Genomic DNA, 26039 nt, shown 5'->3' with positions numbered 1-26039 from the left:
GCTTAGTCAGAGCACGGACTCCGGTCAACTCCTACCATGCTCATATTTCTCCAGGAAATTCTCTGCCACCGAGAATAATTACTGCCGGCGCCATTTTGTGCAAAATGGTGCCGGCCATACGGCAACACAATTCGACTGCAGGAGGTCATTCCGGACCCCCGCTGGACTTTTGGCAAGTCTTGTGGGGGTCAGGAGGCCCCCCCAAGCTGACCAAAAGTCCCTGGGGGTCCAGCGGGGGTCCGGGAGCGATCTTCTGCGCTCTTGACGTCGGGGAACAAGAACCGAAATAGCGCCGGCGCCATTAACGCAGACGTGGCCCGAGAGTGGAAGATCACACCGGGATCTCCCCACTGGACCCCAGGTAATTTAAAGCATTTTGGGGAGGTTCGGGAGGGTGGGGGATTTATTTTAAAGGGTCAGGGTGGGTTTTAGGGTTGTTTTAGTGTGCCGGTTTTTCCGCCCTCCCCCTTCCCCCTTCCCCCGATTTACGATTTTTGACGATAAATCGGGGGAATTCCTATTATATATCGCCTCTAACGATTTTTGACGATTTAAAATATATCGGACGATATTTTAAATCGTCAAAAAACGATTCACATCCCTAGCACATAATGCCATGTTTAGGGAATGGCCTGGCTACCCACAACGACACATGGCACGGATCCTTGGCAAGTCATAATCCTTGGCAAGATTATGGCCATTGAATGTGGTAATGCTGTGCTGCATGGAACAGCCACTGTAAATGAGTAGGTTCTGCTTGCACAATAGGCATGATTCACATGAGTGCTTACCATCATGCAGCTAAACACACTGCATGTACGTAGAATTCCCAGTGCATGACATTCAATGTGTGTGTGTGCGGTGGGGGGGGGGGGGAGAGGAGGGGGGTAGCTCCTGGCAGCCTTCACTCCTCACACAGGCATTAGGAGCATCCTATTACTGAGTCCCATCTTTGGTAGGGATGTGAATCATATTTCTGATGATTGAAAATATCGTACAATATTTTCAAAGTCGTCAGAAATCAGGGGCTCCCCAAAACCGATAGGAAAACCCCACAAAATTGTTTGTGTGGTTCTCTTATCGTTTTGGGGGAGACCGGGAAAAACGGCACACATTAGAACAACCCCTAAACCTACCCCGACCCTTTAAAACAGCTCCCTTAGCTTCCCCTACCCTCTCGACCCCCCAAAAACCTTTTGTAATTACCTGGTGGTCCAGTGGGGGTCCAGGGAGCGATCTCATAAGAACATAAGAAATTGCCATGCTGGGTCAGACCAAGGGTCCATCAAGCCCAGCATCCTGTTTCCAACAGAGGCCAAAACCAGGCCACAAGAACCTGGCAATTCCCAAACACTAAGAAGAACCCATGCTACTGATGCAATTAATAGCAGTGGCTATTCCCTAAGTATAATTAATAGCCATTAATGGACTTCTTCTCCAAGAACTTATCCAAACCTTTTTTGAACCCAGCTACACTAACTGCACTAACCACCTCCTCTGGCAACAAATTCCAGAGCTTTATTGTGCATTGAGTGAAAAAGAATTTTCTCCGATTATTCTTTTTGGTGAAATATTTTTATTAAAGAGTTATAGACAGGGCTTACAAACATAGAATCTCATAACAGCAAAGGTTATCAAATACAGCACGTCTCATAAGAACAAAAAATAAAAAAGAAAATAAAATAACATAACAACTAAAATGTAATGCACATAACTCGCAAAGCGTATAACCATAAAGGAATACAGGACACTAGGACCTATAGGGGACAGGGGAAGCAAGAAGGAAAAAAAAGAGAAAGAATAAAGAGTATGAAGAAGGAAATAGAGAGAAAGAAAAGAAGTGCGGCCATCCTTAAATGTCAACAGTGACAGCTTGTGAGCAATGTAAGCAGGTGTGATAAGGTAAGAGCATGTTAGGGGGTGTAATTGTCAATAGGTTTCCACATTCGGTCCCATGTTGCTAAGCGATTAAATTTTATAGCCATGGCCCTCTCATATTTGCTGTATAAGCAGACAGTGTTCCACCACAAGGCTTCCGAGAGGAAGTCGCTGCGTTTCCAGTTGGATGTGATAGTGTGTAATCCAACAAGAAGGAGGAAATCAAGGAGTTTTTGATGCGGAAGTGAGAGGGCAAGAGCAGGATGGGCTCCTCTGAGGATTACTAAGTCATAGGTGATCGCATTAGGTACTGAAATGATGGATGAAATTCTATCCCAGACTTGTCTCCAGAAATTGAAAACAAACGGGCAGGTGAACAACATATGTTCTAAAGAGGCTTTCACATTTTGGCATGACCAACATCGATGGGAGGGGAGTAGTGACGCCCTGTGAAGTTTCCAAGGAGTCCAGAGGGCTCTGTGTATGATAAAGAAGGCCGTCTGGGACAGACTAGTGGACAAAGAGATGCGTATGGAAGTGGACCAGACATGTTTCCATTCTGCAGTGGAAGATTGAATAGCTAACTCTGCGGACCATGTATTCTGAAGAGCTAGGATGGGATTGGGGATGGTGAAAGTGCAGAGCAATTTATATAGTTTAGAAGCAAGATGTCGGTGGGTGCCTACGTCTGCAAAGAATGAAAGCAAGTAAGGCAGGTGGTCTAGGTGCATGGTATGTAAGTCAAGATCCTTGAGGGCATCCCGAAGTTGTAGCCAGGCATAGAATTGACTAGAAGGAAGATGGAATAGTGTTTGCAAGGAAGAAAATGAAAGCATTCTACCATGGGAGACAATAGAGGAGAGGTACCATATGCCATTATTGTACCAGACGGGCCAGTTTACGGGGCGCCCAGCAACATGAATGCGATGTGTGTTCCAAATGGGAAGTAATGAGGAATTTAGCCAAGTGGGTTTATCTTTAGGACATAACTGGTCGAATTCTTTTAAGGCTTGATGTAGAGAGAGCAAAATTCTGTTATGTGAACGATGGGAAGAAAAAAGCATCCCAGGGAATGCAAGGGAAGGAGTTGGGCAGATAATTGAACGCTCAATTGTTAACCAACTAGGCGAATCCAATTGTGGAACTTCAGAGGTGAATAGATGTGAACTTTGTTGCAAAATGAAGGCCAAGTGATATCGGCGGAAGTCTGGAAAATTAACCCCTCCTCCATCTTTTGGTGCTTTTAATTTTCTTAGTGCAATCCTAGGTGCTTTATTCTGCCAAAGGAACTGGAGCAAAATTCGGTCGAGTTGTTTATAAAAATCAGTGGAAAAGAAAATAGGGAGCATGGCCAATTTGTAAGTAATCTGCGGGGCCAGGGTCATTTTGATGGTGTCTAAGCGACCCCACCAGGATAGATGAAGAGGAGACCAGCGGAGAGTTACATCCTTGAGATGCTGCAAGGTGGAGTGTTCACAGGTATAAAGAGTTTCCTGGGGATCGGAGAAAAAGCGGATGCCCAAATATTTCAAGCCGGACTTCGCCTTCTGTATGGGGAAGGAGGAGAAGTCCAGCGTGCGGGAAAGAGTGTTCAATGGCAAAAATTCTGTTTTGCTCCAGTTCACTTTGTAACCAGACAGCACCGAGTAAGAATCAATAAGTGAGAATAGTTGAGGCAAGGATGTCTCAGGGTGGGTCAGAAAGAGTAACACATCATCCGCATACGCAGAAAGCTTATATTCCTTTTCCCCAATAGTAACACCAGAAATAACAGAAGACTGTCGAATAGCGATGAGTAGTGGTTCCAAAGCCAGGTCAAATAAAAGGGGAGAGATGGGGCAGCCTTGACGGGTTCCTCTGTGGAGTGAAAATGATGGAGAGACCTGATTGTTAACAAAGAGGGAGGCGAGAGGGGAATGATAAATTAAGCGAATCCACTTAGTGAAGACACTGCCAAAGCCAAATCTGGACATAGTTTCCATAAGGAAAGGCCATTCAATACGATCGAATGCCTTTTCAGCGTCAAGTGAAACTGCAATGGCTGGCTCAAGCGTGGTATATAGGGATTCCTGGATATGGAGTAGCATTCGAGTGTTATTAGCTATGAGTCGACCTTTGAGAAAACCTGTTTGGTCTACATGAATAAGAGAGCCAAGTACCGTGGAGAGGCGGGTAGCTAGGATTTTAGTGAAAATTTTATAGTCTACATTTAAAAGTGAAATGGGTCTATAATTGGCTGGAGAAGAAGGATCTCGACCTGGCTTTGGGATAACCACCACTCTAGCATCAGTAAATGATGAAGAAACAGCAGTTGCAGAGGAGAAGGACGAGTATAAAGTTAAGAGGTGCGGAGATAAAACTTTCTTAAAAGTATGATAAAAGTCAGTACTGAAGCCATCCGGGCCAGGGGCTTTACTTAAAGGTAGAGACATGATGGCTGCTGATATCTCTTCAACTTTGATCGGTGCATCTAAGAGTTGGCGTTGTGCGTCAGTGAGATGTGGATGGTTTAAGGCAGCAAAAAAAGATTCAAAGGCTCCTGGAGGTGGATTCACTTCTGATTGATAGAGCTGTGCATAGTAGTCACGAAAAGACTGTAGTATTTCCTTATCCGTTGTGACGGCGTTCCCAGTGGAGGTAATGATCTTGGCCACTCGTGATCGTTCAGATTTCTTTTTAAGATAGGAGGCCAGCAATCTACCGCATTTGTTATTTTCCGCATAATACTGTGTCTTGGAGTGGAAAAGGTGAAGATGTACCTGCGAGCTAAGATGCTTATTATACTCATATCTAGCCTTCAATAGCTGTTGTAAAGTGTGAGCAGAGGGAGATTGTGAGTGCAGTCGCTCCAATTGCTCGGTGGTAGTCTGTAATTGTTGGAGCGTCTGTCTCTGTAAACGTTTTTTGTAAGAGGAGTAGCTAATGATGTCTCCCCGGATAGTAGCTTTGTAGGCTTCCCAAAGAATGGCAGGTGAGGGAGCAGAGGTGGAGTTAGTCTCAAAATATTGAGAGGACTTGTCAGTGATGAAAGTGTGAAATTCGGAGTCCGACAGAAGAGAGGCCTTGAATCTCCATTGTCTATCCATGCGCATGGGAGATACGAGGTGGAGTTGAAGAGTAACCGCAGCATGGTCCGAAACTAGGATGGAACATATTGTAGGATTGCTAATATGTGGTAAGAGGGAACTGGAGGTGAGAAAAAAATCCAGTCTAGAGTAAGACGAGTGCGGGGCAGAGTAGAACGTAAAGTCTTTATCTGTAGGGTGAGCAATTCGCCACGGGTCAAGAAGGCCGAGTTGCGAAATGAGACAGTTCAGAGCTATAGTTGCCTTTGATTTCGTATAACGGACCTCAGTTTTTTTATCTAGAAAAGGGTCCAGTGGCTGGTTGAAGTCACCTCCAAGGAGTAATGGGAACTGCTCCAAAGACAAAAGTCTCGCAAAAACATCTTGAAAAAAAACAGGGTCATCTGCATTTGGCGCATAGAGATTGAGGATAGTGTAGGATCCATTTTGTAACATAAATTGTAGGATATTCCATCTTCCTTCCACGTCCAGCTCCTGGTGTAAAACCGAGATATCCAAGCGCTTATGAACCAGAATAGCAGTACCACGTTTCTTCTTATAAGCCGGGGAGAAAAAAACCTGCCCAACCCATTGTTGTTTGAGTTTGAGAGATTCAGTGGCTGACAGATGAGTTTCCTGTAATAGGGCGATGTCAGTATTCAAGGTTTGTAAATAAGTCAAGATCTTCTTACGCTTGATAGGATGATTAAATCCATTGACATTTAGCGACACTATCGTAATGAAGTTTACGGTGGATGCCATCGAATAGGTTGAAGAGTAGCAAGCAGACATGTATAGCTGAACTTACATCGTGAAAGCTGACAGCATGTTGAAATCCAAGGAGGCGCAGGAAGTGAGGACAAAAAAATAAAAATCAAAAAAGAGAGAGGGGAAGAGTCCAGTGTCCAGAAACTAGTGATCATCATATTTTCAAAAGGTAAAAAACAAGAACACCAGACAGACACTAACAATAAGTGACTGTCGCCCATAATAAGAATGGGGCCTCAAGGGGGCCAGAAGCCGCCTAGAGCTTACGGGAGTGAGTAAGCGAAGTAACTTTCACGGGAATTTGCAGAAGAATAATTGAAAAAACCAACGGTTAACCCAAAATATATTCAAGTAACCATTTCTTGTGAGCCCTCCAGAGATTGCAGATATGCGCCCAAATCATCTGGTGCATGAAAAAGTTGCGTATTGTTCTGGTGGGTGACTCGCATCATGGCAGGGTATAGAAGCCCAAATTTGGCCCCGAGAGCATGAAGACGAGGCCTCATCGCCAAAAAAGCTTTGCGCTTAGCAGCGGTTGTTTTCGCCAAATCCGGCACAAACAATATATGCGAACCCTGCAATTGAAGAGGGGACTTGGATTTGGCCGCTGAGAAGATCTGAAGGACCTGTGGGTATCGTAAAAGTTTGAAAATAATGGGTCGAGGGAGGGCCGGAGACTTGAGAGGGCGTGATGGCACTCGATGCGCCCGTTCAAATTTCAATGGAGGAGTGAAGGTAAGTTGCAAAACCTCCGGAATCAGATGAGAAAGAAAAGCGAAAATATCTGTACCTTCCATGCCTTCGGGGATACCCAAAATACGGACGTTGTTCCTCCGGTTGCGATTGGAGAGGTCCTCAAAGTCGCGACGTAGAATATCCAAATCCTTCTCCATTTTAGGTATGGATGTCGCAGTTATAAGTAGGGAGGACACTTGATTTTCAGCGTCATCTAATCGGTGTGAGAGTTGATCGAACCTATTAGTAAGGTTTTGCAAGTCCGCCCGGATCGCAAGGGTATTATCAGTATTAGTTTGCAGCATTACTTTTAGAGTTTTTAGTTCCGCTAAGACAAGGTCTGCAGACGCCATTTGCTTTGCAGAGACGGCCTTGTCCGGCGAGAGTGGATCAGACTTAGAGCGTTTTGTACCCGCTCCGGCCGCGAACGCCGCTTCTATTTTGCCTGATTTTGTGGTGGACATCATTAGGGGAGAGGCAAGTAAATCAGGGATGAAGGGGGGTAAATATAAACGCAAAATTCCCTTCAATATAGGACGAAGTCTCCCGGAGCTCAGCTTTAGGCGGCCATCTTGGATTCCGCGCAAGAGCGCCCCCCTTCTCCGATTATTCTTAAATGTGTTACTTGCTAACTTCATGGAATGCCCCCTAGTCTTTCTATTATTCAAAAGTGTAAATAACCGAGTCACATCTACTCGTTCAAGACCTCTCATGATCTTAAAGACCTCTATCATATCCCCCCTCAGACGTCTCTTCTCCAAGCTGAACAGCCCTAACCTCTTCAGCCTTTCCTCATAGGGGAGCTGTTCCATCCCCTTTATCATTTTGGTTGCCCTTCTCTGTACCTTCTCCATCGCAACTATATCTTTTTTGAGATGCAGCGACCAGAATTGTACACAGTATTCAAGGTGCGGTCTCACCATGGAGCGATACAGAGGCATTATGACATTTTCCGTTCTATTAACCATTCCCTTCCTAATAATTCCTAACATTCTATTTGCTTTTTTGACTGCTGCAGCACAAGTATTATTCACTATGATGCCTAGATCTTTTTCCTGGGTGGTAGCTCCTAATATGGAACCTAACATCGTGTAACTACAGCAAAGGTTATTTTTCCCTATATGCAACACCTTGCACTTGTCCACATTAAATTTCATCTGCCATTTGGATGCCCAATCTTCCAGTCTTGCAAGGTCCTCCTGTAATGTATCACAGTCTGCTTGTGATTTAACTACTCTGAATAATTTTGTATCATCCGCAAATTTGATAACCTCACTCGTCGTATTCCTTTCCAGATCATTTATATATATATTGAAAAGCACCGGTCCAAGTACAGATCCCTGAGGCACTCCACTGTTTACCGTTTTCCACTGAGAAAATTGATGATGTAATCCTACTCTCTGTTTCCTGTCTTTTAACCAGTTTGTAATCCATGAAAGGACATCGCCTCCTATCCCATGACTTTTTAGTTTTCGTAGAAGCCTCTCATGAGGGACTTTGTCAAACGCCTTCTGAAAATCCAAATACACTACATCTACCGGTTCACCTTTATCCACATGTTTATTAACCCCTTCAAAAAAATGAAGCAGATTTGTTAGGCAAGACTTCCCTTGGGTAAATCTCGGGCCGTTGGCTGCCACTAATAAAAATGGTGCCGATGGCCCTTTGCCCTTACCATGTGACAGGGTATCCGTGCCATTGGCCGGCCCCTGTCACATGGTAGGAGTAATGGACAGCCGGCACCATCTTTAAAGGGTTGGGTGGGTTTTTTGTTTATCAGCTCGGGCGCAGCCGATTAAAAAAAAATTTGATCGGGCCGCACGAAAATAAATTCAGGTTGTGAATCGGAACCGGAATCGGAACTCTACCATGTAGCCCATTTTTGTTCAAATAACTCCTTATTGTGAATGTTGAAACACCCACACCACTTTGTTTCAGAGAAGCCTGTTTTTCAGTAAAAGTTACTTGTGGATTTTGTTTTGCATTCTGACAAATTTTCCTGGTAATTGTCTGAAATCTTTTTTGGTCTGGCATGGTATTAAAAGAACCCATCATTTTCCAATTCTTGATCAGAGTTTGAACAGTACTGATTGACATTTTAAAATCTTTGGATATCTTTTTATATCCTTTTCTGATTTATAAAGTTGAACTACTTTTGCTCGCAGATCCTTTGACAGTTCTTTAGATTTCCCCATGCTTCAGTAACTACAGAAGTCAGTGCAGCCCTGGATGAAATGCACCAAGGTCTCTCAAGAGCTAAGAAACTGATTACTATTTATACACAGACACTAATTGAAATCAAACAAGGTCTAGGCGTGGATATCTACCCTTCAGTGCCATTTCAACCTGTGTGTGTCAACTTGAATGTATATGATCAGCCCAATCATTCAAGGGTATGCAAATTGTTGAACAGGACCATTTTATTATTTACCTTATTGCTATGGTTTGTTTAATGATTGTGTTATTCTATAATGCATAATAGTTTTAATTTGAAACACATTAAAAATAGCAGACATATTTTGTCTGGTTACTTATGTTTTCTTAAAATGCTACACATCTTACAAATTCTTCCAGGGGTATGTAAACATATGACCCAGCACACAGAATTAAAAAAATAAATAAATAAAAACCTGGCTATTTAAACAAGCCTTCTCATAACTCCCCCCCCCCCCCCCTCACCATCTAGCAAGACATCTAACTTAAGTATCTTTTGATAAATCGCCTGTACAAAGTTTTCTCCCTTGGTTGCACCCATGTTTTCTGACACAATGTATAAAAAAAAATGTATATAAAAATGCAATTGAATCTTTTACTCACTCTCTGTGCACCCTTAACCCCTTCTAACTGCCTTCAACTTACCATCCCTAATCTGTGGCTGTCTCTTATAATGTTAAGATGTAATTTCTTATTCTTATTACTTCAAAACATTTATCTATCTGTTCCTTGTAAACTGATGTGATGTGCAAACAAACGTCGGTATAAAAAAGCAATAAATACTTAATAAATAATAAATATGAGCACAATTTGGAGAACATACCACAATATTTACCTTGCACATGCTAATATCTCATTTGCGTATAAATTCTTGTATTTACATGTGCTTATTTTATCATGCTCATGACTTTCTTTAACTATTTTAATGCACACAATTGTGCACGTGCATCCATGTATATGCTGTTCCTGGTTGCGCGCACATGGATGCAATCATTCTATAACATGTACACATCAGCATGTGCATGTTATAAAATGTGATATGCACACTCATATGTTTCTTCCCAGTCTGCTCCAATTAAGGAGCGGACTGGGAAGAAACTTCCCTAACCCTATCCTTCCTCCCTCTTCCCCTCTCCTCCCTGATCCCTAACCTAACCCTACCTAGCCCCAAATTTTTTATTTTAATACTTATTGCTCCTCCAGAACAGGGTATCTTCTGCGCATGGCCGGCTGCCAATGTGTGCTTCCCCAGGTCAGAGTTTAATGGCGCTGTCCTGGCCCACCCTGCCCTTCCCTGCCCAGACCACAGTGTCTAACCTGCTCCTTTTTCTTGGCCTGGCACTTCTGTGTGTAACAGGTAAGCATTAAAAAATTGCGGCAAAGCCCTTTAGACGAATACCTTTCTCATTATCCATCTAAATGGCTTTTGATTATGTACCCCTAAATTTTCTTATTTAGGCCCCTTTGGTCTGTATCCTGTTCACTGTTGAAAGTGTAATTCTTTGGTCAAATACAACTGATGTAATCATGGCATACTGTACTGAGAATATTTTTGCGTATTGTTCTTTAGCTTTCACTGACCTCTTGACTTGATTATGCTCAGATGGCTTTCATGCTCTATGGCAGGTGTTGATGATATCAGGAGATAAACTTTGCATATCTTAAAAAGAAATATTGATACTCATACATATTGTTATGAAGCTACTTAACATAGGCTAGGGCAGCAGATAAAGACCGTAAGGCCATCTAGTCTTCTCAATTTCATTCAAGCATTTCTCTGGCTTTCCCAGTTATAGACATTATTCTTTTTTCACAACTAAGAATTATCTGGACTTATCCCATCTTTGCTTTTTTTTTTTTTAATTCTGTTATTGCTTTTGTCTCCATAACATCCACTCAGCGGCCATTGCACACATTCACTACCATTAGTTTAGTTTAGAAATATTTTCTTATGTTGCTTGAGTCTACCTCTTTGTAGTCTCATCGTGTGATATTCCAGACCATTTTTCACCCTGATAAGCATTTACTTTTTGTGCATGTATACTTTTGAGATATATGAATGTCTCTATCATATCCCCTTATCTCTTCTTTCATCTTACTTAGGGCCTTAAGTCTCATCTCACGTGGTTTTTGGTATAGTCTCTGCACTATTTTGGTAGACTTCCTCTGGGCTGTTTCTACCCACATAGATGGAGAAAAACTATTATATTATAATGGGCTGCTGCAGTGAATCCTCTGAGGTCAATGTGGCAGAAATTCAGTGGTGGACGTAAAGACCCATTTTTGGCTTCCTGAGTTTCATCTACCAGGTGACTTTACCACAAACTTTCATCAACTGCAGCAAAAATCTAGTAGTTAGAGACAACCATGAGAACAAAGAAGAGATGACTGAGGGGAAATATGAAAGAAGTCTATAAAATAATGAGTGGATTGGAACGGATAAATACAAATCTGTTGTTTATAATTTAAAAAAGTAAAAAGACTAGGGAACATGCAATGAAGTTACTAAGTGACAGATTTAAAATAAATAGGAGAAAATATTTTTTTTTCCTCAATGCATAATTAAACTCTAGAATTCATTGCAGGAGGATGTGGTAAAAGCTGTTAGTGTAGCTGTGATTAAAAATGGTTTGGACAAGTTCCTGAAAGAAAAGCCCAATAACCATTATTAAGATGGGCTTGGGGAAATCTACTGCTTGTCCCTGGGATAAGCACTAAGCAGCATGTAATCTACTAAATTTAGGAATCTTGCATATACGTGTGACCTGGATTAGTCACTGTTGGAAACAAGATTCTGGGCTTGATAGACCTTTGGTCTGACTCAGCATGGCAAAACTGATGTTCTTTTGAAGGTGTGGCCTCCACAGTTGGGCAAAATATTTTAGGTGAGAGCTCAGCAATGGCTTATACAGAGGCTGTCAGGTTAGGAGCCTTTAAGCATAATACAGCTCTCTTTAATAATTGAAAGCAAGAGTTTTTATTCACAAGACACAGATCTATTTACAATTAGTATTGAACTTGAGCCAAATAGTCCACTACTCACTGAATGTTTTATCCAAGTTTACTCATGCCAGGTTCTTTCACCAGCATTCCAATAAGAGTCCAGCTCCATCCTTCAACCCTCAGCCATCAAGTAGCTTGAGCACTGGGATTTTCTCAGCAATCCCTTTTTGAATCTTTAAAGGACCAATCTGGCTCCTCAGGGAATGGTTGTGTTTCAGGCTAATACTGGTCTAAAGCTGCTTTAAGCTATCTTGTAGCCTTACCAGCAGGACATGAGCCTCTGGCGAGGTAGACCCCAGTTTAAACCCCCAAAATCACCTGACATCATTATTATAACCTGCTTTTTTCTTCTCCTTATGTCTTTTTGTATTTATCCCAGTATCGCTCTGGCTATCAACTCCTCATACTATTTTTAGATCCTCATACATGAACACTCCATGTTATTATATGCTGGAGAGTGGGAGCCAACATAGTTAAATCCATATAAATGGGGTTTATTCAACCTCTTTCAGATCTGTGTTGACACTCTGATGCCTTTCTAAACAATATAAATATTCTCATTCACCTGTCTTGTCAAAAATATTTTTTTTACCGGAAATTGTTCTAAACCCTGGCAACTCAGCCTAACCTTTATAAATAACACCTGTTCTAAAATAATGAGCGAGAGAGATCTGAGCTTTCTCAAAACTAATGAGAGGCTGAACTAAAGAGAGAATAATCAAAAGTGATCATTTGTATGTAACCTGGAATCAGAAACCTTCTACACTTTGATTTATGGATCACATTTATTGCAATATAATCTTTATGAACTGTTTTTCTAGTGCCATCTTCTAAATTCCTGAAATAAAAGGGGTACAGTTTTCAAAGGGATATCATATTCCATCTTTCTCTAATACACTGATCTCTGCATTAGAATGAGAGACATAATCATTGTATTGTATCTGTTTGTACAGCATTAATGCTTACACCTCAATTTCAGTGATCCTTGATCAGTTTCAACTTGCTAAAATATTCACCTTTTGTTTAGGTTGCTATTGCAATATCTTTCCTACAGAAGTCCTGCATAGATTAACTAATGTAACATCAAAACTATTTCTGCAATTACTACCTTTGAAATAATATATTTTCAATCATGTGGCTCTCAGTTTGATTAACCCTTCATATTAACAAATAATTAAGAAAACATTCAAATTCAGCCTTATTGATCATCATGCAATATATGAATACAATCTTCATAAAGCTACTTTGACAAGGAATAATATCATTATTATTATTTTCAACTTTCATGATACTCCAAAAATATAGAAAATTTAATTTAATTTAATATAAATTGTTTTTTCTACAATATGTAGGGGAAAGAGATGCAATTATTGTATACAGTGACTTGTTTAAGTTCAATAACTAAAAACTAACTAAGGATCTAATTTACTAAGGCTTTTTTTCTATTCTATATCTATGGAATGAAAGGCTTAGTAAATGAAGCCCTAAGTTTGGAAAATCAAATCCTCGATTCTCAAAGTAATATTTATACATTCATTCACTAGAAATTGGATTATTCTTGAGATAGTGTTCAACTCATGGCAAAATGGTCTTCTATTCACAAATGTGATTTTTGTCTCCTGAGAAGATAATCTTATTGAAATATTGGCAGGCTAATTGAAATTGATTTATGTGTACTAAACATGATGAATACTAATCAAGTAGCAGGATTAGCAGAAACCTTGGTGGTATGTTTAAGTGTTTAGATTTTCGTTAGACTCACAGGGAATGATTTCAAAGGTCAGGAATGATAAACTAATATATTAAAAAAATAGCTATAGGGAGGGTAATTTTATAACAGTCCACATGTCTGCTTATACTTTTTTATATTTTAACTTACATAGATAAATTTGCTTTGAGTATCTTCGGGTAATGGGCAGAGTATGTTGACAAATTACCTCTCACAAAGTTACCTTCGCAGGAAAAAGGGCACAACTTGTGCAATGTAACTTCTGCACATGGAGGATAACTTTCAAATAATACCATGTGTCCCCATATATGTGTGTATATGACTGTGCGGAGGATCAATAGCACACTTGCCAGGTACTTGTAGCTGGATTAGCCACTGTTGGAAACAGGATACTGGGCTTGATGGACGCTTGGTCTGACCCAGTATGGGAATTTCTTATGTTCTTATGAGACTCACCCAATATCCCTAAATTCTAAAGACAACTCTCTGGGCTCCTCAACCACAAAATCTTCCTGCTACTCCTTCAGTTCTAGTGACTAATGAGGGCACTAGTTCTTAGTCCATGTCCCACCACCATAGGCCCTGGCTACTATACTCACAAAAGCCCCCAGTAAATCCAAACCCTCCACTTCATCAACACCACGTAATACCCTGACAGACGAAGAAAAAACTGAAGATACTGTCCTTCTTGTTAAAAGGAGGGGATGCAGTACTGAATGTTCCACCCCTGCTAACATCAACACTGTCTGTATCTGACCAGCATGACCTCAACACTCCTATTTCCATCTAAGTCATACCCATACCCGGGAACTTCTCAGTTCTGGTCACCCTGAGATTGCTTTTGACTAGCAGAGGATGGAGGATGAAGAAGGAATGGAATAATATTTTTCAGTTTTCTCTCTTCCACCCTACCCCCAATCAACTTACACTTTCTTTCTCTTTCTCCTATCCACCACTGTCCCGTCCCCCCCTCCAGAGATAACCCCAGCATATCTCCCCTTCTTCTCTCCCTGACCCCAGCGCTCTCTTTGCTTCCAACCCGGCTATAAGTCACATGACCTATGCAACCTCTCTCTACCGTTAGCTGAGTGATACCCAAATCCTGGAACCTGCAGACTGAGTTTTGTTGGTGTTGCAGCCTCTCTCCAGTTTCTCCCCTCATGCTGTTTGCAGTGACTGCTCCAGACTTGTCCTACTTCTTCTGTTCTCTGCAGGCCTACTGAGGAAAGGGAATGGCTGAGCTGTATATAGCGAGGCCCTGAGATTTCTAGTGTTTCCACTGAGACCTTGCAACTGATGCAAATTCCCTGAGTTTCAGGGTGAAATCCTGAGAGTTCCTAGGTATGGTTATACCTGTAAACATGTCTTACTCCAGGGAAGGGGCCCCTGAGGGCCTAATTTCAGCATAGCCAAGCACATGGCAGTCAAATCTGTTCACAATCACATTATCAACTAAAAGTTAGGCTAACCTCAACCCCTGTTGCCACCAGTAGTATGGCTGAAGAATCAGGTCATGCTTCCTTAACTACTTGTAGTGCAAGAAATGGACCTCCTTTGTGGACCTTCCCCTCAAAAACAACACATATGAAATTACTCAATCAACCTCTCACTTGAGAGGGGCTTATCATATCCATAGCTCACATGAGCCTGACAGAGTCAACCTTATGAAGACACTGCCTCTGACCACTCCCTGTCACCAGGACAAAACATCAAGCTGCAGCAATTTTTCCTCCAAACCTCAGAAGTGACAACACACGATATCCTAGACGTGGTTAAACTGAAAATCACACTGCCAAAACAAGGTAACCAGACTGACTAGCTTGCTGGATGCAGTGTGACAAAAGGAGAGAGAAGCCTGCGCTTGACCTCCTTTTACCCTCTTCCCTCACAATCCTACATGTCCATAAATAAATCAATGGTGAAAATGTTTATTGTACTTTAATATAAAGGTAAATTAAGTTACTCATTTTTATTTCTGAGATAACATTAGGGTGAATTTTAAAAGCCCTATGCATGGCAAATCCGGGAGATATGAGCATGACTGGGACACGTGCGGGCCGTGCGGATTTTAAGAGGCCCATAGCCACGCGCTTACTTGCCGGTATACGCATTGGAAAGGATTTCGAAAAAGGGGCGGGCAAGGGGCAGGGTCAGTGCAGGGCATAGGTAGGCATGGGTGGGCTGGGACTGCGCCATTAAGTCTGAGTCGCGGACGACTGCAAAAGTTGCTGCTGCTATAGACTGCGGGTAAGTAGTAAAATTAAAAAAAAAATTGGGTAAGCAGGGTTTTAGTAGTCGGGGCTAGTAGGATATAAGGGAGGCATGTTAGGTAGGGGATTTAGGAAGTCCGCTCCTTTATTAGGGGCAAACTGGGAAGGGACAGGGAAATAGACCCTAATGCATTGCCGTGCACATCTTCTAAAATCCCCCCACTTACATGCACGTCGATATAAAATCATGTGTGCATGTGCACATAGTTAGCAGATTTTATAACACATGTGCATAGATGAGCATGTTATAAAATTGGCGTGTCCATGTGCGCATGCCAGCAAATGGGCGCACAGGTAAGCTCACACGCAACTCTTAAAATCTACCTTATTATGAGGCCTATTTACTAAGTATCATTATTGCAAACAATGCAGCTTGCAGTATACTTTGCAAGCTGTGTTATTCTCAGAAATTTAACAACACTTCAAGAGGTGTAATTAACTTTCCCATAGGAATATCTCCAGATTAACATATCTGGAGATGATCTTGGGGCCATCTTTTCTAGGGTCTGCCATGTCAGTTTTAGACACCCCCATACTGAAATCCCTGCTAAGCTAACGGTGGATGTCAAGATCCCACCCAAGAAATAAATAATGCAAACTAGACTCTCTTGTTAATACCTTCCCCCTTTTCTAAAGCCCCATTGACATATTGAAAATAACTGCATATATAAATACACCCCTTAGAAATCACACTGCACCCCCAGATCTTCCTCAGGTTTATCCTGAATTCCCTGGTGTCTAATGGGGGCAGGAATGATTCCTGTCCTCTCCTGCCCAGTTAGTACCATTTTGAAAAATGGTGCCAGCTAACCTCATGCACTCATGTAATTATTAATCCCCTAAAAGATGGAAATTTTATGTAGAAATATATGCTTGCTTTTAAATTCCAACAATTTTTGAATCTGTATGTTGATTTCTGAAGTTAAATGAACTTATTCACCACCACTATCATCAAAATAAGAGTCACAATAACATTTTACTGTGGCTGCTTAGAAACTAAGAGGTCAATATTGAAAACTAAACATTTAAAAGGCTAACTTGGAGTTAGATGGATAACTTGGAGTTAGATGGATAACTTGGATATCATGGAGTTGAATGAATAACTTATGAGTTAGATAGATAACATGAATTAGATGGATAACTTGCCATTTACATAATAATTTGTGAGGAATTCATCTATTTTGCTTTGAATATTGACCCCTATCTTTTCTAGAAGAATAAGCCTGCTAAAATAATATTTTCATGTCCTCACCCAAATCAAATGCATATTAGAAAGGTAAGAAAACATTTTTAAATAATGAAAACTTCTTAGTTTCTTCTAACTACCTGTCTAACTACCGCCCCATCTCAAACCTCCCGTTTATCTCTAAACTCCTCGAGAAAGCAATCAACAAACAGCTCATGGAATATCTTGATGACAATCAACTCCTCGCCCCCTCACAATATGGTTTCCGGAAATTCCATAGCACGGAGACCCTCCTCCTCTCCCTATCTGACCAACTTATTAAAAGCCTTGGCAAAGGGCAATCCTACATTCTCGCCTTTCTAGATATCTCCTCCGCTTTTGACACTATCAGCCACAATATCCTTCTACAATGGCTCGCTGAAATTGGCATCACTGGCATCACCCTCAACTGGTTTAAGTCCTATCTCAGCAATCGAAACTTCAAATTCAAACTAGGAAACCATGAATCCAAAGCTATCCCCTTGAGCAAGGAGTCCCACAAGGCTCCTCCTTATCCTCCACCCTCTTCAACATTTACATCCTACCCCTCTGTCATCTTCTATCCAGCCTCAAGCTTCCCCACTACATCTATGCTGTTGATGTGCAGATACTCATCCCTGTATCTGATACACTCTCGAATGCCATGAACATCTGGAACTCCATACTTCTCTCAATTAACAAACTCCTTACTTCCATCCACCTTGCCCTGAACACCATGAAAACTGAAATCATGCTTATCTCACCCCAAAGCCACCCCAACAACATCCCCCTGCCTCTCCATCAATCCCCACCAATCCCATTCTCCCAACAGGTTCGAGACCTAGGGGTCATCCTGGATAATCACATTAACCTTAAGAAATTCATAAGCAACACACTAAAAGACTGTTTTTTTAAACTACATACACTCAAAAAACTCAGACCCTTACTCCACCCCCCAGATTTTCGTACAGTACTTCAAACGACTATATTCTCCAAACTCGATTTCTGTAACTCACTCCTCCTAGGTTTACCTAAAAACTCTATCCACCCTTTACAAATTCTACAAAACACAGCTGCCCGGATCCTTTCCAACACACACAGAAATGAACACATAACACCCGTCCTGATGGAACTACATTGGCTCCCAAGTGCATCCCGCATTCAATTCAAGACCCTCTCTCTGATAAACAAAGCACTATACAACCCAGAGATGAACTGGCTCAATGACTCCCTCAGCCTCCACCAGGCTACTAAACCCACTAGACACCAATACCTCGCCACCATTCAGATACCCTCACCCAAAATCACCAATCTAGCCTCCACTAGGGCACGTGCGCTCTTGGTAGCCGGTCCTGCCCTTTGGAACACAATGCCAGTAGAGCTTCGCCAAGAGGACTGCCAAAAAACATTCAAACAAAAACAAGACGTGGCTGTTCACAAAAGCCTATACCTAGCACCAATCAGCCTACTCTCATGTTCACCTCACACATTTACTCCTCAACAACACTCTTCCCAATTAAACCAGTCAGTCCACAGCATACTCAGCTGAATCCTTCTTTCCCTTTCCTTTTCCGCAAAGAATATTCCTCCAGCAATGTATACAACTTGAATAAGCATACATTAATGTATATAATTTTCAGTTCAACTATGTATATAATCTTACAGTTCAATGTATTTAATCCCTGCATATAGTTCACCTCCATCCCACAGTTGCCGTTTTTGATGTATATGTTTTCCATTCTTGTTCCATGTCAAACGCATTTTACGCGTAAGTTACTGTTAAACTGTAAACCGATGTGATATATTTGATGACTGTCGGTATATAAAAATCAATCAATCAATAAATAAATAATTACATAAATAAATAATTACACACAATTCCTCTGTCTGCTGAATTTTTTTTTACTTACCAAAGGTGCAATACTATTGTAAATAAGTGTATCGTATAAACAGAGCAATTGAATGAACAGATTTCATGTTTGCTAAATGAAGACAAATGGTATTCCATAGCTTAAAGTAAATGTGCAGAGTTCATTTGTGTATGCAAGTGCTATTAATTTAAATTTTGCAATCTTTATGTATCCATCATATTGCATAGTAGTAAAAGTGACATTACACTGGAATGAAAGTATTAAAAGAGTAAGTTTCTTAAAACCTTTCAAGACATTTATTTTTAACAAATAATTTTCTTTTTTCAGAAAACTCTTCTTTACAGACTATGGGAATGTTTCCAAAGTTGAGAGATGTGACATGGATGGTTTGAATAGGACAAGGATAGTGGTATCTAAAATTGAACAGCCAACCTCTCTTGCACTGGATCTGGTCAATAAATTGGTTTACTGGGCAGATATTTACCTGGATTATGTGGAAGTAGTTGATTATGAAGGAAAGAAGAGACATACAATAATTCAAGGAAGTTATGTAAGTATTCAGATAAACAAGAATGTTCGTGAAAAAATTAACATGCTTACCAAAAATTTATTTTATGCATTGAAGCAGGGAGTTAGGAAGAAATTTAGTTGCTTGATTTACAGTTAATTATGGTTTACACTACTTTCTACTTTATAGACAATTTTTATTACATTTTATTCTTAAACACTGAAATGGAAGAGGTCTATATTCAAAAGTATTTAGTCTGCTAACTCAGAAATTATCTGGCTAAAATGGTAACTTTCAACCCAGCATGCGGGTGCACATGTGGTTGTTTTATAACATATATGCACACATGTTATTAAATAGCCTGTCTGCATGCACATGTGCACCAAATTTTAAGTGGATGCATGCGCAAATGGCGCTTCTACCAAGGATTGTTTTGACAGGCAATGTTCTTCTGGGTCTCCCACATGACATCATGGCTAATTTTCTGTGTAATGATAATGGTAATAATATGAGTGCATATCCATAGTACAACTATCATGTTTGTCATCGACAATTTAAACTGGCGATACAATTCACACTTATTATTCTCAATTGTATTTTTGCTAAATAAGTGAGCTAAACACAAATTTCAATGGATTAGAAAACTAACCCTAAACAGTTTATTGTTGATGTTTGATTTTTGTATTGATGCCTTGGTTGCACATCCCCAGTTATAGCAATACAAGAGCATCAGTCTATGAAACTTGTTTTACATAGAAATTCCTTAATATTTAGAATTAGTTGTAAAGAATACCAACAGCATTAATACTGTATAAGTGAAGATTTTAAAAAATCTACATTTCTGCACTGGATTAAAATATGGCTTTGTATGGGAGCATGCACTGATAGAATAGGTTTGATGAGATAAGAACATTATCAATCAAATCCCATGCAAAACCACCAGTGCATGCAAAGTATACCTTCTTGTTACTCAAGGAGCTTATAAGATATATAAAAATCTAAAAATAAATAAATAAATAATATCATGAGCAAAGCCTCAGTTTTACATGCCAGCTGCGTGAGCATATAGTTTTTCAGTGCTTTCAATTCCTAAATTCAAAATCAGCAGAGAATAAAACTGCATATAATTAGAATAAAAGTGTATATAGTCATCACAAATGTTCTATTCAATCCATTGCTTGGACATTTTGTTTTGTTCCTATTCCATAACAAAGCCTCAAATCTTCCATTCATTGGTCAATTTAGTGGACTGAATCCATAAACTGCAAATAAACAATATAAAACAATAGCAGTTTTGGACATGTTCATTTTATGGATGATGCCTTATTGGCATACTCTGACACACTATAATGAGCCAATTATGCTACCATGAAAATTGAAATAATTTGTCAATTTTTGTCTATGTGTTAAAAGTAAAATTAATGATCTTGCTTTCTCATAATATCTTTAGTGTACTGTGCATTCATTTTATGATCTATTTATCACTTTCATTATTAATTGTCTAGAAACAATATGTTTTCAAAGAAGAGCACTTGAGGATTATAAAATGCAATGATATATTGTTAGAATGATTCATCAGAACTAAGAAGTGAAAAGTAAATTCAGGAACTTTCAGATTCTCTGAGTTGAGTAACCTAGAAAAGAAAATGTATTTATTTTCTAGACACTCATTTTATCCAGAATAATATAAATACTAGGGATGTGAATCGTTTTTCTAATGAATTGAAATATAGTACAATATTTCTAAATTCATTAATATATCATTAAAAAAAGAAATGATCACTTTTCCCCCAAATTTTCGTAAAAATCATTTTTCGGGTTAGTGCACACTAATGGGAGTTAGCGCGCTAACAAAAAAATGTTTATTTTTGTTATTTTTTATTACTTATTGCCATTTTTGTTAGCGTGCACTAACCCGAAAAACGATTTTTCACTAAAAAAAATGGGGATCCGCGGGAAAATGAGATTTTCCCATGGCCAGATGAACCTGAAAGCAGGAACAATTGGGCACCCGATTCACATCCCTAATAAATACTCGTTATCCATCCTATTAGAAGGGATTTTTTTTAATTGACTGCCCTAAATTCCCAGTTTATTGCTTCCAGCAAAATGCCACTTAAATAATACTTTGTGGAGACAATTTTGAAATGTTATTGCATTGGTAAATTGCCTGTTTAGACACATAAAATGTTTTAATTCCCCCCCACCCTTAATGTTGGTAAAATTATGTGTGCTGTTTCACAGCATGAATACTTTTACCAATGGGTATAAGGGAAATTCTCTGTGGATTTTCCCTTTGAAATCTATGGTCTCCTGCCAACCTGCATTTTCAAAGGGAAACTGCACAGCTTCCCTTTGAAAATCTACTTGCAGGCCCATGCGTACAAAGCAGAGTGGGTCAGTCTGAAACTTTCCCTCCCCGCTTTTGGTTTAGATACAGGTATGTACCAAAATTTTAGCCTTAACTATCTATTGTTAAACAATGTGCATATTTTACAGTTTTAAATTTCATATTGTATTGTTAATGTGTTAATAATTAATACTTGACATCAGTGGAAAGAGAACTATTATCTTTTAAACAGCACTACCATACATAGTAAATTAAAACTTGGTGTCCGGCATTTTATTCCAATAAAGTAGTTTTCCCCCTTAACCATATCCATTTAAAGTGAAATATTATGTTCTCCAATATTTTAACAATCCCCTGAGATGAGAGCAGAGATGACAGAAGCTTTCATTATACCTAAGGTAGGTGTTTCCCTTTATAGATTAATCCATTAATCAAGAATTAATTTCTGTATTCAAAGACCTTGGATTATGAACAATTATGAAATAGTACTTCTTTTCTAAATATCATGGATACAGTTTACAAACAGATCTAGTTAACAATTCTCAAGACAACTCAAGACATCTAGGGAGATCATAATCCACCAACAGTGATACTGTGAGCACAAGATTCCTTTGGATACACTATCCTGAATCTAAGTGGTCTTGGATGGAAAGTGAAACTGTGGTCATTGAATTCTACATGATCAACCAAAAGGAACTTTACAGCTTGCTTGTTAAAAGAGAGGAGCTAAGTTCTGGTGCAGAAACACATGGAGGTTTAAGGCAATGTTGAATCTTTGGATGTCTTTAAGGAAAATTGTGATGATTATCTGGACAGTACCTTGGTATGGAGACTAGAAGATGAATACATTCACTGGATTAAAATTCTTATTCTATTTATATTATGTGCTTGTTACTATTAACTATCATCCTTATCTAAGATAAAGACTACTTTCGGAGTTATTGGTTATGGAGAACCTTATGAGCAAAAAATCTATAAGTATAAGCAAGAACTTTCGGCAAATACAAACCATTGGAATATATGATGAAGAAATGACAGCACTGAATCTTGGATTTCCTTTAGTGAGATTAAAAGTAACACATTTTGGAGTTCTAACTTGTTTCAACTCAGGAAAGTCTCAAAAGTAAGGTGGTTATGGACTTCAGATGCATTATGGAATTTGAGATTCCTTCTTGATTCCAAATATCCATTGAAAATCTGAAATATGTGGAATTATAACATTAAGACTTTGAGGAGTTTTGTTTGACTTGTTCCTCTTCTTTTTGGCTATGCCCCTTACTATCAAACATTTTAAGAGTATCATGACATATACCTATGACATTTTTAAACTTTCACTACTCATTCCAAAGACTTAAGTGTTTGGATACATAAAACATGATAACAAATTGAGGTACTTACATGCTTTTTTTTCTTTTAGGTTAGACAACTCTATGGTTTAGCAGTGTTTGAAAATTATTTGTATGCAACCAACTTAGATAATTTCAACATCTTACAAATAAACAGATTTAATGGCACAGATGTTCAATCATTAATGAGACTAGATAATGCCAGAGGTATTCACATCTATCATTCAAGATCCCAACCAACAGGTAAGCAGAAAATTTGCATTATGAATAGCCATTATTTTCACTTAGAGAAGAATTAAAATTTCAATTAGAGAAGAATTAAAATCAGTTTCCTTTTGCAGTATGGAAAAGTACAGTATGTTACAGTATGATATGTTTGCTGTAACAGTAGTAACTCAAGTACATTGTAGTATTTGCCACATTTTACTTTCTTTGCTCATTGATTAAAACATAAAAATGAAAGTACTTTGAATCATACTGAAGTATAGACTTTAAAGTTGAATGTACACTGCACAACACCCATATGCAGGGGTATTGTCACATAGGGATATGCACTGGAGACATTTTAATTATATTATTTTTTTTTTTGGGGGGGGGTTGTTTCATTTTTGTTTATTTTCATTTTCATTTTCTTTTTTATGTCATTTTGTTTCATTTATACAAAATGAAATAAACAAAAAAATTAGAAACAGAAAAAACCATGAAATTAAAATGATCCCCTCCACCCTCTAATCAAAGCTGCAAAAATAAAAGGCTCCCTCTGGTCCTTTGCCCCTCTGACCTCTCCCCATGCCTCCAAAACCTTCCTACAGGTCTTTCACGGGCAGGAAAGTTTCTCAGTTACCCCCGTTCTGAAGTTCTAGATTTTCAAAATGACCACTGGTCTACCTGAGACTGGCACCATTATGGTGAGCAGTGGCCATTTTGAAATCCCAGAGATGCAGGGCAGGAGTGGCTGAAGATCACTCCTGCTGTGAAATACCCACAGATAGAGTAAACATAAATTGAAGGAGTGGAGGGACTGGAGGGAGGTCAGAAAGGCCCAGAACAGTGGATTTTTTTTTAAAAAAAGATAGATTCAAAACAAAATGAAATGAAAAACAAACAAAATTTTGTTTGCTTTTACTTTTGATTTTGTTTTGAAACAAAATGAAATGAAATAAGAAATGTCTCTGATATTTCCTATTCTGTTTCAAATGACAGTGCATATCTTTTCTTACATATTTAGAGGGTGACTTTCTCCTTTCTGTACCTGAGACTATGGGTACAGTGGTGGCATTCAAGAAAGGATATAGGCAGGAAGTTTTCAACAAACTTTATTCTGTACACGTTTACACAGGCAAAAACAATGCAAGCTGAGCTCACTGTTTACAATTACAGCCCTCAACAGCTCTGCAAAACCTCCTCACAGCTTCAGGATGCAGGCTCAGTCTAACTGATGGTGGCTTCTGCACTGAGAGTACTTGTCTACTCAGTGGTGCTCAAGCATGGGGAATGGAAGATAATAGGCAGATATTTCCTGCCTTTCCTAGATACAGATGCTCCTTTTGGTCCTGTTATTGGTTGGTCCTCCCAGCCACTTCAGTGGGTGTTCCTCCCTGAGAAAAGGGGTCCATTTCTAGGTGTCAAGATGATGCCATCTAAAAAAGCAAGGTTTATCAGCTATGCTCATCAAAGTTGTAAGCAGCCTGTCAGTCACAAGGGAACAGCCTTTAATTTTCCTAGACCATATTGCCCAGACTTTCAACTGTCTGCTATTTGCTTGGGCAAAAATTGTAAGTCTACAAATAATCCAAATTAATTTAATTTGTAGCAGTTATTGTCTATTTATCTATCAAAACTATTTTGTTTGTGCCTGATATAGGTCTAGATTTTGAAAAGCATTTACCCGCTTAAAATTGATTTTACATATGTAAATGCAATTTATTTGTGTAAATGGGCTTTGGAAAATTGCTACAATGTATGCCATTGAATTGTCCTTAGGATTCACCCACATAAGTGCACTTTGGGCCTCATTTTCCAATATCGCATTGGTATCGCATGCGATAGCAAAAAGGGGTGTACCTTATGCTAATAAGCATGTGTATTGCAAATTGTGATATCAGCTATGTGAAAAGCTCTTATTGCAAGTTGCACTATTAGCCCAATTTGGGCTACATTGCCAGTATATATTGTGGTTCATGATGTTTCTGGACAGGCCTGTTTCAGTATGCTGCAGGCTTAGAGAGAGAGTGAGAGAGAGCCTTGCTATAGTGCCTCCTCCCTAGACAAGTATTTGTATCCCTATGGGAGGCCCATCTAGTAACTCGAGGTGAGGGTTAAGTATTAGTGTAGGGGGGTAGGGGCCACTTTGACATTCAACGTGAGATGTACGAACAGAACAGTGGTCTCTTGTGAAGATTTGCTGGCCTTCGGAGTGAGGAAACTCACTCCAAGATGAGATTTGGGCAAGGTTCTCTCAACCTAGCTTGAGGGACTCTCTACCTGGGTAACATCAAGCTAGGTTGAGAGAACATTGCACAAATCTCATCTTGGAGTGAGTTTCCTCACTCCGAAGGCCAGCAAATCTTCACAAGACACCACTGTTCTGTTCGTACATCTCACGTTGAATGTCAAAGTGGCCCCTACCCCCCTACACTAATACTTAACCCTCACCTCAGTTACTAGGTGGGCCTCCCATAGGGATACAAATACCTGTCTAGGGAGGAGGCACTATAGCAAGAGTCTCTCTCTCTCAAAACAGACCTGGCAGAAACATCATGAACTGCAATAAACCTTTATTGGCCTCTAGCACACAACATAATGCAAATGAAAGAGGTGTAGTTATTGGCCGCACTAACATTGTGGCTGTTTCACAGCACATGATAAAACCTCCCTCCTTTACATTTGCTCCGCCCCCTGAATACAAAATTAAAAATTTGCAAATCACGTTAACGGGATTTGCGGAATTATCATCCGTGGTAACTCCTTGGAAAATGACCCCCTTTATCTCGGTAAATTGCTGCAATAGTAGTTACATTTGCACAAGTAAATCTTTTTGAAAATTACCCCTATAATTATAACTATCCTCATAAATTAGCACATGCACACCTACTATA

General features: G+C 39.6%; 1 protein-coding gene across 1 annotated transcript in view; it reads left to right on the top strand.

The window, feature by feature from the left end:
* LRP1B (LDL receptor related protein 1B) overlaps positions 1-26039 on the top strand; it is a 3516099-nt gene that overhangs the window by 1589056 nt on the left and 1901004 nt on the right. The window contains 2 exon segments of the mRNA XM_029607894.1: positions 19065-19287; positions 23013-23184. Coding sequence (XP_029463754.1) covers positions 19065-19287; positions 23013-23184 — 395 coding nt within the window.

The sequence above is a fragment of the Rhinatrema bivittatum genome, chromosome 6 (assembly GCF_901001135.1).
Source record: "Rhinatrema bivittatum chromosome 6, aRhiBiv1.1, whole genome shotgun sequence".
Taxonomy (NCBI): domain Eukaryota; kingdom Metazoa; phylum Chordata; class Amphibia; order Gymnophiona; family Rhinatrematidae; genus Rhinatrema; species Rhinatrema bivittatum.
Note: the sequence above shows the minus strand (reverse complement) of the source record. Positions and strands in the feature narration are given on the sequence as shown.